This window comes from Eptatretus burgeri, chromosome 5 (assembly GCF_056783735.1).
Source record: "Eptatretus burgeri isolate ZD-2024b chromosome 5, Ebu_testis_v1, whole genome shotgun sequence".
Classification (NCBI taxonomy): Eukaryota; Metazoa; Chordata; class Myxini; order Myxiniformes; family Myxinidae; genus Eptatretus; species Eptatretus burgeri.
This window is the reverse complement of record NC_140965.1, coordinates 40,891,839-40,907,873: the sequence shown is the minus strand read 5'-3', so window position 1 is coordinate 40,907,873 and position 16,035 is coordinate 40,891,839. Positions and strand designations below refer to the sequence as shown.

The 16,035-nt window shown below is 42.5% G+C and overlaps 1 protein-coding gene across 5 annotated transcripts in view; it reads left to right on the top strand.

Annotated features, from left to right (window-relative positions):
* The window catches only part of MED27 (mediator complex subunit 27), a 157,746-nt gene that overhangs the window by 3,170 nt on the left and 138,541 nt on the right, over nucleotides 1–16,035 (top strand). For 4 of the 5 annotated variants that reach the window (XR_015058276.1, XM_085881584.1, XM_085881587.1 and 1 more), the window contains exon 2: nucleotides 3,330–3,474. The exons of the other annotated variant lie outside the window; for it this stretch is intronic. Coding sequence is in view for 3 of the 4 variants with exons in the window: in XM_085881584.1 (XP_085737710.1) it covers nucleotides 3,330–3,474 (145 nt within the window). In the remaining variant the exon portion in view is untranslated. The remainder of the gene's footprint in view (nucleotides 1–3,329; nucleotides 3,475–16,035) is intronic. 5 annotated transcript variants of the gene reach the window in all.

Sequence of the window (16,035 nt, the reverse complement as noted above, 5' to 3'; positions counted from 1 at the left end):
GTCTACGGAAGGTGATCTTGCTTCTGTGGAAACCGTCCGTGACTCCGGGACTTCGTGAGTGTTGCGGGCCGCGGATCAGCTGCGAGCACAACCGCTTGGTGGAGCAGTCGGGTCGACTCTGCCGAACACCCGGAATTTATAGGTCGTCACCCCGGATAACTCCGGAGCCGACGGGTCCCTTTTCGGACCGAGGATCACCAATAAGTCGGCTGCGTGGGATAGGGTCGATTGCCAATTTCAATTTACCTAAATACCCATGTCGTCCAAACTACCGGGGAAATTCACCCTCGGTGGAGCTCGAGCGGAACGAGCCAGTAGCGTGCTCGAACCGTGCGTAACCCGAGCGGATGGTTACTGAGATCCGTCGGTCCAAACGTACATCTACGGCAACAACGACCTTTCTAATTCCCCAACACGCACCGTGTTAAACCAATAAAAGAAACACAAAAACGAGCTGATACATTTAACAAATAGAGTATTTATTAACAGTAGGTGGGGAAGGAGGGAAGCACGTAAGGGCAGAGTTATCACGACTAAGAAGAGGGCAAGCAAAATAATGTACAGCGAAGGCACTTAACAATTTACTACTTAAAGACGGGCCCACCGACAGACACACACAGATACCCAGAAGGACATGTACCTGTCCACCTCGTGTGGTTTGGTTGACACGAGCAAACCAGGCCAGCGTCGAGATGCGGTCCGAAGAACCAGGCGCCAGTGACGGGATGAGCAGAGCCCAGAACACGCGCTCAAGGAAACGGACCAAAGAACCAGGCACCAGCGAGAGCGATAAAAGTCCAGAGCTCCGCTCAGCGCTCGTCCCGACAACCAAAACTCTCTTCTTTATCCAACAGATCCGCCGCACTTATCCTCGGCTCTCCTTTCCTTTCTTACCTCTCCTGCGCCGTCCGTTCAGGCGTGGCCCTCTCTCATTGGCTGCCCGATGGCAATCTCACTCGCACCCCTCCGATTGGTGAAATCCAAGATGCCAATGCCCCAAAGAAACCCTGCCTGGCACATTGGACTCCACCCACGTACGTGCCGACATGCACGTAGGCCATGGCGTCGGTGTGAGGAAGCGAGGGAAAGGTGAGGGTGATGCTGCTGTTGTTGTAGTTATCGTTGATTTAAAATAAAAGAAAACCCTGACTATCAAAATAACTCCGCAGCACATGAACATTTAATTACCCATTAAACAAGGGAAAGGGAGCTATCTCTCCACATTTACTTATCAAAATAACTGAGCTATAGGACCTGTATGTTGAGTGCTCATGGCTTCCAGATTCATAACAGTGAGTAGGTATGTTCTCATTCAAGGTCCTTCACCAGCTTTCAAGGGAAGCTGTGCGATATCTCGGTACTTCTTGGCAGCGGTTCACTGAAGGGGTTTCAGATGTTTGTTTGTTGGCTGTTCCTGCGCAGAAGACCTATTATTAATTAACCAGGAAAATGACTTATTAGTTGAGCATTTTGAAATTTCCCTTTGTTAGATTGTTTAGTTTTCTCAAGTGTTTAAAATGATTAAAGAGGGAATTGCCCCGTGCAATAGCTGGCTTATTATGGCTGGTCTTGCGTTTGGGGGAAGGGGTTTCCTGAAAACACAAAAAAGGCCTTTTCAAAATCACTTTCATGATGTCATTTTGAAATCGTCATATTGGGTTGTGCTACGACTGGGAGGCATGCATGGTGCACTGGCTCGACTGAATATGTTTTCATCCCTATCTCTTTGTTAGAAGGATATCTCAAAAAGTTGTGGACAGATTTGGACCAAACTTGCGAGGTGGATAACTTGTAGGACCGAGAATGAATTGATTAGATCTTGGTGATGATTGAGATCTGGAACCTGAACTTTTATCCTGTTTCTTTACCAACTAGACCATGCCCGCTCTCCCTCTGAGAGCAAAGGGGGGGGGGTGAGGAGTGGCAAGAAAGGGGAGGGGGAATGGTGTAAGGACTTTTTTTTTTAATTCAATATTTGTTTTATGGCTCGGTGGAGACACACCTCACACATATGGACAGACAGATGAATAACACAGCCACTGAGCTTGAGAGAAGTGACAACACTTCCCAGAGTACAACTGCATGCCAGTGAATTGCCATCATTCGGGCAAATCTGTCGCCACCCCCTAAAAATATATTGGCTCGTACGCCGATGCATATGATTATATATATGTATGTATATGTATATATATATATATATATATATATATATATATATATATATATATATATATATATATATATATATATATATATATCATGCACGCGTACGACCAGTTAGGGGGTTCGATTCAGCTATATTAATGAGCCTTATATGGTCACGAATAAACGATCAGCAGCATGTTGTCCTGATGATCCCGGAACGAGGACGAAATCTAGATCGACATCTCTGCTTTCGTCTATTCATGATCATAGGCTTTAATCTGAGTCTGTGAAGGCTTGAGGACCATATGGATGCCTCCTTATTTGGAGGTGATGTGTTTGTGTAATTTATGTGCATGACATCAGCATCGTGTTATAGAGTCACTGTGCTTCTTTGATTGGATTTCATATTCCTGACCGCAAATCTCTTGACTGGTGATCATCAGGGCAGAGACAATGTGCTCTCATGGCAGGCGACACTTGTTGCTGGCAGGTCATGCAACAAGTGCTCCAATGGGACTCCATTTGTGCCCTGCTGCCTCCAAGTTCGGGGGTCCGATTCAGCTATATATTTCCATGAAAAATGACAGTTGTGTTTTTTTATTACCTCTCCCACCGAAGATCGAAGGAGGTTATATTTTCACTCCTGTCTGGCTGTTTATTTGTCTGTTTGTGTACAGAATATCTCAAAAAGTTGTGGACGGATTCGGATGAAATTTGGTGGACAAGTTGGGTGTGTGACAAGGATGAATTGGTTCGATTTTTGTTAATATCCGGACACGAGAGTTATTTAATTTTCAAAGTGATTCTTCACCATTGAGAGATCGGGCCAAAAACGATATCGTACTGTATAGCATGATATTTCAAAAATGTATTGGGTCCGATATGTTCTCGTGGATCAGGCATTACGTGGCGGAGGGAGACGCTCCACCGAGTGCCCTTCTAGTTTTACTTATATATTTTCAGATCGCGCTATTCTTCCTGAGGGGGTAATTATGATTGAAAATGAGGAAAAGGAGGGGGGGGGACAATATACCAGAAACAGATTTTTAACTTCTTCGTCTTTATTTTTTTTAAGAAGCACAGCTTTACCCTAATGTTGTGAAGTTTATAATTGTTTCAAGAGAGGTGTGAGGATTTGATTTTCTTTTTCTTTTTTTGACTTTTACATTTTTATTTAATTTTAGTGATCTGGAGCGCCTTGCCACTCACGTGGGCCGACCATCGGAAAGCCATCCATTGCACAACAGTGGCCTTTTAAGTTTGGATCCTGTACAAGACAAAACTCCAATCTACAGCCAGTTATTGCAAGCCTATAAGTGGTCTAACAAAGTAAGTTGCTTCATCTTGTATCTTTAGATTTAATTTTTTTCAACATTGTTTCCGATGTATGTCTGGCGTTTTTGTTTTTAATTATTTATTTACTTTGTAAGTTGTTTATACAAGAACTCACTGATGGCTTTGGCTCCTTAACAAAAAAGAAATCTCAATGCATGCCACAATTTTATTCACTAAATTTTAAACAAGATTGTAATGAACATTTCTGTGAAAAGTAAACATTTTGTTGCAAATAGTTATTCTAGTGATCATACCCATCTTCTGTTGAGTATTTATCCCATTGAAAACTGAGCTACCTGGAATCCATTAATCTCAGAAAATCTGACTAACTGGAGACATTACACATTTGGGTCATTGCAAAGTAAATGGTAGTTTTGGCCTTGCTGTCTCCAATGTTTACCCCTTGTGCGAAGCGAAAAATGAGGTTCAGCAATTGATTCACGCTGTCTGTCGGTCTATGATCGAGGAACTACTTGATTTCAGTTGAATGTTGTATTTACAACACAAATTGTAAATGAACCTGTAGTTTAGCAAAACTTTGGCTCTGAATTTGGCAAACTGAATGGAATCTTGTCCCAGTCGTGCCTGCACCGATAAAAAAAAATTTTGTCTGTCTGGCAGTCAAACAAAGTTGATGATCACTCCAAACAGGAAACTTCCTGTTTTGGAGAAGTCATAAAATACACAAACAGCAGGCATGAATAACTCATGTAATGTGTTAAATAAGATCGTGCAAAAGGGTTTCATCAATGGCGATAAACTTCCGGAAATTATATATATATACAGTATATATAATATATATTTTGTACAATCTTTGAAACCTTTATTTTATTTCAATTTAACTATATACTTGAACATTGTAGAACACAAATCGCCTTCTCGCCATTTCTAAAACCTCCAGCTTAGCAGTAAACTTGTACAAAATATTACACCATCTCGCTCAATCAAATTTGCTGCTCACGCGCCCAGCATGAGGGAATATCAAGATTCAGACAAAATCACGGCTCGTAGGAAATATAGCTCGTGCTCGGACACGCAAAGCAAGAGAGTTTTAAAGACCCTTCCCGTGTCCTTCTTTATCTCAAGACTGTGGGCTAAGATGTTCTATGCGCTCTCTGGTTATGAAATGTGGTACATCCTGAAAGATGTTCTTAAAACATGCTTCCATGCCAAATGTTAGCATGATTGCTCATGGGTTCCTGATCTTTTCATTTTGAGCTATGAATGCAGTGCTTCTCATAAGTACACCGCCTTTACCTCTTCACTGATGTAAATAATTATGCTCCTCTCGACGATCAATATGTAGTTGAATTTCTGAAATAACCAAATTTGAAATTTTTAGTTTAATTAAGTTCTTGCATTTACCATGTTGCCCTTTCTGCAATGTTGTTTCCCTCCAGTCCATGGTATGTGTGCCACAACCACAGTCAAATTAAGCAGAATTGCTATTTTCCATTGCAAGTTAAATGCACTTCAAACCATTCAGCACCTGCATTTTGTGTCACAACTGTAGAAAGGGAATGTGAACTTCTGTCTGACAACGTAAATAGAAATGGTTGGGTGAAGGAGACTCTCATGAGATAATTGGTTGTGAGTGGTAACTGTGTTGGAAATGGGCACACTATGCAATGGCAACACTTCAGCCTGAAAATAGCAAGAAGCAAGGCTCAGCTATCCCAGAAAAAGTTTTGCAATTCCTCGACAATTTACTTTTGTTAAACATCTTTGAGTGCAGGAGCAAGAGGAATAATGACAATTGAAATAGACATCTCTCTGTGAGTGGTGTGTAGAGAGATTTGTTTTGAGCCAGATACACTTTTAACATTTGACATATCTTGGTGATTGGTTTGGGCCAACCAACCTGAACTGGGATTCACCACTATACCCATTGTACTGCATTTCTGTCTGTTATCCAGCAGCCACAGGTAGATTGGCAGATTGGAGAGCTAGGCATTCAATTCTTTGTGACTTTCACATTTCCTTCTTTGCTGGATTGAAATGTTCAACATAATTATCCATGATGGGTGGTGGCACGAAGTCTTCCTTTTGTTTTTGTTTATCTTTTTGGTGAAGCAATAACATTGTGTGTGTGTGTGTGTGTGTGTGTGTGTGTGTGTGTGTGTGTGTGTGTGTGTGTGTGTGTGTGTGTGTGTGTGTGTGTGTGTGTGTGTGTGTGTGTGTGTGTCATGTTTTTTTGTGGAGTTCAACTGGAGCTTTCTGATGGGGGTGTGAAACACCAAAATGATCATCGTGATCTCCTGAGTTGACTTTGATAATAATTAATACAACTACAAAGAACCCGGAAGAATTCCCATGTTTTAAACGTACACCGTGTTATGGTGTATTGAGCAGCGTAATCAGTCCTTCCGTGGCACAGATTTCTAATATTATAGAATAAACAACAAAAAGAACGATAACATTGTAACAAAGCATATATTAATTAATACGAATAATATTAATAACGAATGTATAATCCCATCCCTGGCCCAAGCACATTTGGGCTTGGTGAAAAGGCAAGCTAGTGCTCCAGCAGTACAGCAGGCAGGTATGTTCGAAGGTCACGAAGACCAATGAAAATATGGACCAGTGGGCCTACTAGTAAATATAAGCGAGGTGTGTGTCTTTCTTTTTCCACTTCACGCATCATCACCAAATTTTGTAGGCATAATTAACAATATTATGGTTGTGGGGGTATATGGAGAAATTGAATAGGAAAGTTAGGATTGAAAAGATTTGCTTTGTCTGGGGATGTGTAGGAGACCTTTTGATGTAAACTAAGTAGGGAAACTGTGAGCTTCAGTGCTACTTGTCACCACACGGGGGGGGGGGGGGGTGGTGCTGTGTTAATTAGATAGGGATGAAGACTAATTGCCACCTGTGAACGTCTCCTATGTTTTTGTATTTACAAGCCAACAATGAAAGAATTGCGTTTTTTTTTTATTTTTTTTATAACAAGCAGCGAGCCAAGCGTGCCGAGTAGGCAGAGGCCCCGCCTTCCCGGTTTTCACGCCAGCAAGCCATACCCGTAAGTGGATGATTGATGGGCTTTGGTTGTAAGTAAGAAGGGAAAGGTTTTGGTTTGGTTGTTTTTTTTTTTGTTTGGTGTCAGGAACGCATGCGAGATACAAGGAGATGGTGTGTAATATTAGGACATTACAGCTGGCTTTCCTTCGGCGCATGAAGAAGACTGCACAATTCTCCTATTTGTGCTGAGGAGAATTGGCTCACGTGGTGGAGCAAGACTTTGTCCATTGACTCTTGGCTAGTCGTGAGAGACAGACCTTGAAGCCTCGTGTATATCACTGAAGAGATGGCATGATTCTGCAAAGCCGCGGTGTCGGTCAGGAAAATCGACAAAGAAGCTGCACGGTGGTCTCTGAGCCCTGGTGTTGAATATCGCCTCACGAATTGCCTGACGTACATTCCTGCTGTGAGGGAGCGGCTCGGCGCCATTTTGGGCGCGTCTACACATGCAGGATGAAGCCCCTCGACTCCAAGTTCCATAAAGACCATCTCTGGACCAAGCTAAGTGCAAAATAAAGGGAGGTTTGCTTTTCTTTTGTTTCCCCTTGTCTGTATTAGAGTCTGTGTGTAGAGGCACCTCAACTTTAGGCTTAGTTTACCTCATATATTATTACATTCTGATTTATTGTCCCTTGTAAATATTTTATTTTCATTAAATCAGTGTTATTTTTAAGTTGCTGTGTCCGTGTATTTGTCGTGGGGTTCGAGTATAAACCCCTTTTGCTATCAATCCATCTGTGCCTCCGTCGATCTGCCAGTGTCGTGCCCCACTCCTTCCGCATGCGTTATAATCTCGGAGGATCAACGTGTCCGCCTCCTAAGGAAAACCGCTTGGCTACCCGTGATGGCTGGTGTTAACCACCCGCCATCCACAATTGGGTTGGGGGGATTAACTTAACTTCCCAGACCCGTGACAATAGATTTCTTTTATTAAATTCTTTCCTGCAAAACTCCCCAATAAAACCCGATCATTGGCACTACTATTGTCGTCATTGTGTGAGATAAACAGCAGCTGCTTCCTGCTCGTAGGGTGGAATTTTATACATACCTATTATCTTGGTATACCAAAAAAAAACAAAAAAACGGTTATCAAAAAAACCCGGTTATACCAAAAAAAAAAATCGAATGAAAAAAAATAATGTATAGATATACCAACAATGAACAAATCTAAGAAAGGTGTTTACAGTCTTTAAATATCATACATGAACGACATGGTTTAAAAAGCTTTGCTGGACTTGACTACACCTGGAACAGTGGAATGTATGACTTCAAGACACATAAGGAAGTACAGTAGGTTTAAACTTTCAACCCTCAGCACCAGGACACTAGACAAGCAATCATGTTTTTCTTTACCCTCGTGGCTGTTTTTAAAGCACATGCCAATTGGTTATTTTTATTTATACTAGTACGTGCCCGTAAAAAAAAAAATAATAATAAAATAAAATAAACCACACAGGCCGTTTCTTCGCTCTCACGTGCCCGTACGTGCGTGACCCTGAAGTTCGATATTATTCGCAGTTACGATTATTCACAATTTATTTTTAATACCCAATTATTCAATTAGCGCCAACGTATTTTACCTTTTCGCAACGTCGTGGCAAGGAAAAACAAAAAGAGAAGAGAGAGAAAAAATTTACTTCCTGGTTCGGAGCATACCAGCACTCTGATGTTCCCGAAATTTATACACCGTCTAATATGAAAACGATCATAACTTGGGCCATTGTGTTTATCTATAAATGCGCATAAGAAATCGAGAAATTATTAGAATACATGAAGTCACCACTCTCCGGAAGCCCGTACGTTGTAACCCGTAATGGGGAACGTGGCTGAGCTTCCCTTCCCCATCGGCCACGCCCACGCAACAACATGTCTTGCCATTGGTTTGGTAAATAAATGGCCATAACTTGGGAGGCACTTGTCCGATTAATATCAAACCTTGAAAAGGCACATCCTCAGGTCCCCAGCAATATACCTGGCAGGTTGAAATTAGATCGGACCAGAGGTTGTTGAGAAACAGCGGTCACACACAGAGATTGCTGGAATTATAGATAGATGAATCGGGTGTGCTTTAGAAAACCTATTCTGATTACCAACGTGGTGATCTACGACAGTCATACTGGGTCAATAACAATACCGGTATAGTCTTAGCGATACCAGTATGAACCGGTATGGCAATCCACGTTGGTGATACCAGCCTGTGCGGATTACAAATACTGATCTCACTTTAAAACAAAATCATTTTTCATACAAGTTGAAGTAGTAAGTAAAATAACTGAAATCATCGGGGGAAATAATAATAATTTAAAAAGCCCCATGTGGGAATACTTTGAAAAATTACCGTGTGTCAATAATGTGTATGGCATATATGAATACATAATGGGCCATTGGACCATTGCGTATTTTTGGAACCTGCCTACTCTGTTCTGTTCTTGCATATGGCAGCTTGGCTGCCAGGTAGCTATCATTTCTTGGAAGCACAGCTGTGCCTCTCTATCAGAACACTGGTACTCATTTCGCTGACCTGAGAAAGATGACAAGCTGAGTCAACCCTACCTGGTGTTAATTCAGCAGCCAACGGGGCTCAAACTCAGGACACTAAGATCCTAACCCAGCCGCCCTAACCACTACGCCAACACTAGGCTTGGAACCTGCGCAAAAAAATTTAATTAATTTTTTTTTTTTTAATCCCGGTATGAGCTCACCGGTATATCGAAAAAAAAAATCGATACCGACTGAGCCTACTCAAGACCTAGCAGTCAGAATGCTACCAAATTTGGGTTACAACATTAGGACAGGGTCATGATGTTAAATTGCGGAGATCATGCCGATCACGTGACTTGAAGTGTGTCAAAATGGCAGTGGGAAAAATCACGTAAGTTCCTTCAAAAATCTATTTCAGACCCACCAGTCAGAATGCTACCAAATTTTGGTTGTAATATTAAGCCACGGCTCAGATAAGCCACGGGTCCACTGGTCCTATTTTTAGCTTATCTGGAATTTACATTCCAGATATGGCCTTAGTTATTTTATAACTTGGTTTATGCAGTTCTTTAGCTAAAATGTAGGGTCGGTAGGTCAAAATATAAATATAATTTCAATTTTTACAAATTATATATTTTTATGATTTGTTTTTGGATGTTTCATGGAAAAGACAAGGGTAGGTGGGGGGGGGGGGATAAATATAAATCCCGGACCAGGAGGATCTAAGAAGACATTGAAGATGAAAGACCATTCAAATGCAGGATGCCCATGTTCACTGTATCATCTGAAGTGAAAAACAATAAAGAAGGATTAAAACTTGTTTTTACAATATAGTCTGGCATGTTTTTCTTATAGAAACCTGTTGGATCATCAAACAAATGGAAACAATGCTGAGAAAATTACTGTCCAAGTCATAGATGTGTGTGTGCACACCAGTGCATAGTGCTGGATATGATTCAAAAAAGGTGTCTACTTGGAGTCAACACGCTCAAAACGGTCAATCAGAGCCATAACCAGTTCTTACTTTTCAGCGGGCATCTGATCGTACCGTCTCCCCATCCCCATGAGCACAAAAGGCTGATTTCTGGTCTGTTGAAGGCGGAATATCAGCATCTCGCAGGGAAACTTTGACGTACTTGGCACCGAAATCTTTCAATACGAAAGGCGGTGTACAACTTTTGATGGAAACAAAATCGGCACGATCGAGAGTAGCCTGCGAATCATCCCTGCTGCTGCACTGAATTTATGCAATCGTTTGGCCAGAATATTCGTTGTCAAGATGTTGCGTGATTAAATCACCAATACAGGCAGGCACTCAAATTTATACCGCTGACATACTTCTTATCAATCATTTTCGCCTCAGAAACCACAGTCAATCTGAACCATGCAAGCCACTACTCAGACGCCATGACCGAAGACTACTGCGCAGCAGCTGTGCAGTTTGGTTAAAGGGGACTCGGCATTTTGGTGCACATGCACGAAATTATATTTTGAAAATAAATGCTGACGTTTACATTTCGGGTTTTGAAACTTTTGCACCTTTGGCAGAAAATGTAGAAATATAAAAGGCTAAAAATGTTTTATATTTCATTTCGGCGGATCCGTAAACCAAGTTATAAAATAACTAAGGCCTAAGCCCTAAGGTATTGTCATTGCGCACTGTCCATCCGTCTCATTTTTCGCCTTCTCCGGCCCAAACCGCTGGGCCGATCCAGCTGAAAATTTGCAGCAACGTTCCTCTCCTGAATGGTAACAAGAATTGCAAAGCTCATTCTGGTCACATGACTTTAAGTAGGTCAAAATGGCCGACTTAGTAAATTTCTTCAAAAATCTTCTTCTCCAGACACACCAGTGAAAATGCTACCAAATTTGGGTTACAACATTAGGATAGGGTCCTGATGTTAAGTTGTGCAGGCCATGCTGATCACTTCACTGGAAGTGTGTCAAAATGACAGTCGTGCAAATTTCTTCCAAAATCTTCTTCTCGAGACCCACCTGTCAGAATGCTACGAAATTTGGGTTACAATATTAGGACAAGGTCGTGATGTTAAATTCAGGATGGAAACAGAGTAGCCTGCATTATCCCACAACCGGAAGTGTGTCAAAATGGTGGACTTGGTGAAATTTTTGGAAAATCATGTAAATTCCTTCAAAAGCTTTCTTCACCAGACTCACCAGTCAGAATTATACCAAATTTAGGTTGCAACATTAGGCCAGGGCCCAGATAAGCTACAGGTCCAGTGGTCCTATTTTTATACTCCCGCTCCTTGGGGCTCCGATTTTGGTGAGTGTCCAATGGTTTGGCCGACTCGGGGGAACGGGTCCCTCCATTGGGGTGTGCGGTACTTCCACTATGTCCTCGAAGGGGGTACCCTGTTGACACGGGTCCTACTCCCCTCCCTCAGAATTTCTCCACGGTACTTGCAACACACTGCACCCAGCATGGCCCTCTCAGGAGAGTCTGTTGGGGTCATTGATGGGTATTCCACCGGCAATCTCAGATTTCTAACCTGGGTTGACCTTGGCGTGCTTGGTTAACTGTTGAATCGTTGGCTTTGTGCCGCTGGTTCAGCAATTTCCATAAGTACCGTGCCTCATACCGATATGGGCAGATGGTCTTGCCCACCACACCGGTTGCACAAATACGGTGAACTGGATCTGGATGCTGGGTCGCCATTCATCATGGGGGGCTGCATGTTGACCAGTGGATGATTTCACGGTCCCAAACTGCTACAGACGTCCACTCCGGTGGTCTGGAGCTTCAGTCTGCCACCTCTGCACTGTGGTGGTCAGCACCTGAAACATGCTGGGGTGTGGAGGAAGGTGAGATGATGGAGGACAATGGACCAGGACCCAACAACCCTGGGAGAGGAGGTGTCGAGCTGGCACCGACCTCTTCTAATTTCTCTGCTCATTGACTTGATCGAATGTGTCAGATATTCAACAGTCCTGTCCCTGCCTCCTTGACTGTGTGAGGCAGTGGCATTATGGGTCATACCGTCTGTGAGCATTGTTATCATCTTTGACGTGAACATGAATGGTGTGTATGGTGTGAAGTGTAAGAGGAGGTTGGAAATATATATATATATATATATATATATATATATATATATATATATATATATATATATATATATATATATATATTCTTCATCTTTCGGCTGCTCCTGTTCGGGGTCGCCACAGCGGATCATCCGCATAATGATTTGGCACAGGTTTTACGCCGGATACCCTTCCTGACGCAACCGTGGTCGCCTCTTACGACACAGGGATATGATACACCTATTCTAACCGGGGCATACACCGGGCCCAGTACACTGGGACTCACTTCGTCGACCTCGGAAGAATGACAGGCTGAGTCAACCTCCTGATGTGTATTAATTAAAGCGGCCAACGGGGCTTGAACTCAGGATCTTTTGGATCTCAAGCCGCTACCCGAACCACTACGCCAACACCAGGCTATATATTTTTATATATGACAGTCGTGCAAATACATAATATACATATATACATATACATATACATGATGTGGTGACATCACATGGCTGTGCTTGTAACGACGTGCCACCTCGGTGGCCAGTACCAAACCATGAGCAAAGAACGTTCAGGGACGCAGGCTGTAGCCCAAAGGGAGGAGATAGAGGGTTGTACATGGGTGGTCCTGCCACTCTCTCTTCTTCGCCTCTCTTCACTGGCTCTGGGGCTGGCTGCGCCTTTAGCGCTGCCCATGCTGCTCGTGCTTGAAGGCCTGGCTGCATTGGAGCCTGCTTCCATCCCTACATCCTTTGGAACCTTATCTCCACCCCCCCCCCCAATCTCATTGTGAGTGAAGGAGTATGTCCTCATGGTGCTCTCGTCTTCATATTACAGTATCATTATGTGTAACATTTATTATTCATTCTTGTCTGTCTATATTTCGTTTGGGATTCTCCGTACCTGTCGTCTTGTCCTTTCTTCTTCAATAAACCTGTTATTTCTCAAGTATACGTTTCTTGTGCACGCGTGCAAACTGTTTTGGTGTGGTGTTTGATTAATCCCTGGGGGAGATGTAAGTTTGTTGAACAGATTCATTGTAAGAGACTGGTGGGATTTGGATCTCAACCGGGGAAGCTTCACTGTCCGCTCGAGTATGGCTTCCTTTAATTCGGCCATTCCACCTTAACAGACCCTGTCGATGTGACATCAAAAGACCCTTGATTCTGGCACTATATTCCCATTAAAGCCTGTTTAAAATACAGTTCGTAAAGTCGTTATTATACGCTCCTTCGTACTGGCATGCCTTCGTTTTAGTTTTGAAGACTTTTTTTTTTCTATTGAAAATCTTTTCTGCACTTGTTTAGTGCACAGGCTAACAGTTTTCATGACCTTGTACAAGCAAACAAACTGATGAAATGTGCTGTGCTGAACTGACTACTGGTGATTAAAAAAAAAAAAGAAATCCGGATGATCTCCTGAACCTTCTGTGGGATCGATGAGCTATTGACATTTATTCGATGCATTGCCAAGACTGAGCACCCTTTGCCTGACCTGCCTTTTCCATTGCCAGATTATTGCTCTCCACAGCAAGTTTCCTATACTGTGGGATCCGCACCAGATTGCCTGTCTCCCTCTCCCTCTCCCTTTGAGTTACCAGGATATGTTTTCTCTTTTTTTTTTCTTTTTTCTTTTTTTCTTTTTATCCTTATATGCCATGTCTGCTGCACTGTTTCTTAAGTTTTCTGTTGCATAACATCCCCTTACTGTGTGTTCCCCAAACCTGTCAATCGCCATCCTCTTTCTGAGCTTTACCTTCCACTGCATTGAATTCTCAAAGAATAAATCTAGGAAGAGACAGCATGATCATTTTCTTAGATTTACAAAATGCATAGGCTTAAGGCAAGGCAGTCTTATGATAACATGTTCTGTTAACAGCAAGTGCAAATCCTGCTTTGTTCTCACCCTTTTCTGAAATAATAAGTTTGCTCAAACATCTTGAATGCAGCAAAATGAATCAAAGATATTAACATGTGCGTGCATGCGCTCAAAACACTTTGGTAATTATTGTGGAAATGGAAACAAAAGCAGGGCAATTATTAATTTATGCCAATGACATTAATTTATGTGTCTGCTGTCTGCTTGTAATACTGAATAACATTTATTTTGACATGTTCACATTAAGCGTATTTGTGTTGTCATTTTTTGCAATCTCTGCAAACATTTTTCTCTTTTTATTTATATTTTTTAATGGAAGTGATAGTAATTCACTTTTGGCCACCAGCTTGTAGAAGTAAAAGTTGTATTTCATTCTGTTTGATAATTGGAGAGAGACAGAGACAGAGAGGGGGGAGTTAGGGGTGAGGTGGAGAGAGCGACACCTCACCAAACGTTGCGATTCACTGCGGGAGGGAGGGTGTGAGTGGGTGAGAGACAGACAGAGAGACAAACACATAGGCTGAGACAGCGAGAGAGCGACAAAGGTATGGGAGGAGAGTGCTGCATTTTATGAGGAGGGAACGGCGTGAGAGAAAAGGGTGGGTGAGAGGAGGATAAAAAAAATAAATACAGGTGAGGGGTGGAGGTGGGGTTAGCAGAGAGAATGATACGTGACGCTTAAAGACCGAACACAAAAAAAAACATGTCAGAACAGCTGTACACACGACACAACAGAGTTTGTAAAGTAATCCGCTGGCACATCTGCAAAAACTTTGACATTCCAGTTCCAGAAATTTTGTGGGAAAATGAACCAAAAGCAATCACTGAAAACGTTGAAGTACCGCTCACGTACGACCTAATGATCCCATCGAGTATGAACAGCGAAAACAAAGCGTTGTGACCAGATATCATACTTGGTTGCAAAAAAATAGAAGGCATTGCTAATTGAGGTGTTAATACTGGTGATTTTGGAGTAACAAATCAGAAATCAAGAAAATGACCAAATACCAAGATCTCAAGCATGAGGTGAAAAGATCCTGGAAGCTGAAGAATGTCAAAGTTGCACAAGTGATGATGAAGAACCTCGTGGGAATGATGATGATGATGAAGAAGAACATCCCTGGGAATATCCTGACAAACGAACTTCAGTTGGAAGCCGTCCTGGGCTCAGTAACGATCCTGAAGAGAGCCCTCGGCATAAAACTTTGCAAACAGAAAACTTCACAGCTTGGTCCATAAATCATGACCCCCTTACCCAAATGAAGGTGGATACTTTGAACCCACCCTTGGAGGACTCCATTCCACATTCTGAAACTCCATATATGCAGATACCAATCAACCACATACACACATACACACTTTGAGACCTGGCAGGTCTCTGTTTCACCTCCTGAAACCCACCCACATGTGGAGATAGCGGGCAACAGCAGCAACTTGCACGTACACACACACACACACACACACACACACACACACACACACACACACACACACACACACACACACACACACACACACACACACACACACCCGTTATGATAATACAGTTTATATACGTACACACGCATAAAATACATAAAAACGACAAACACAAAGATTTACCTTTAAACAGAGTTCTTTGAAAGAGAAATTCAAGTGGGAAATTAACAAAATTCAAATGAAAAATATATCAAGGCCCAGAACACAAAATGTCGATCTATGCTCTCTGCCTTCACAACCAGAACACGGCAAACACGTGGTCAGATGGACCTTATTGGTTTTATATATGTATCGATGTCTAAGTGAGGGGTGGATTAAATTAGGAGCTCGCACAAAAGGTTTAAAAAGCGATATCCTGTAAAAATAAAATTGCATCTCCCCGAGACATCAACCACACGGCACCGCAGGGCCCAACACAGGTGGAAACGTATGTCTGTTTAATCGATGTTCTTGAGAGCGCGGATACCTTACCGAAACGAACAACCAAGCAACTTGGATAGTGCTCGCCAAGTTGCTTAAGCACTCAAGCAAGCACTCCAACAAAACGGTTGTGAAGAAACGGATAGTTTGGCAAGCGATTAGAAACACCTTAAACGTACACCTCCCGGAGACGCCCGCAATGTCAAGCCACGACCGCAGACATCTCCGGATGTTTATAAG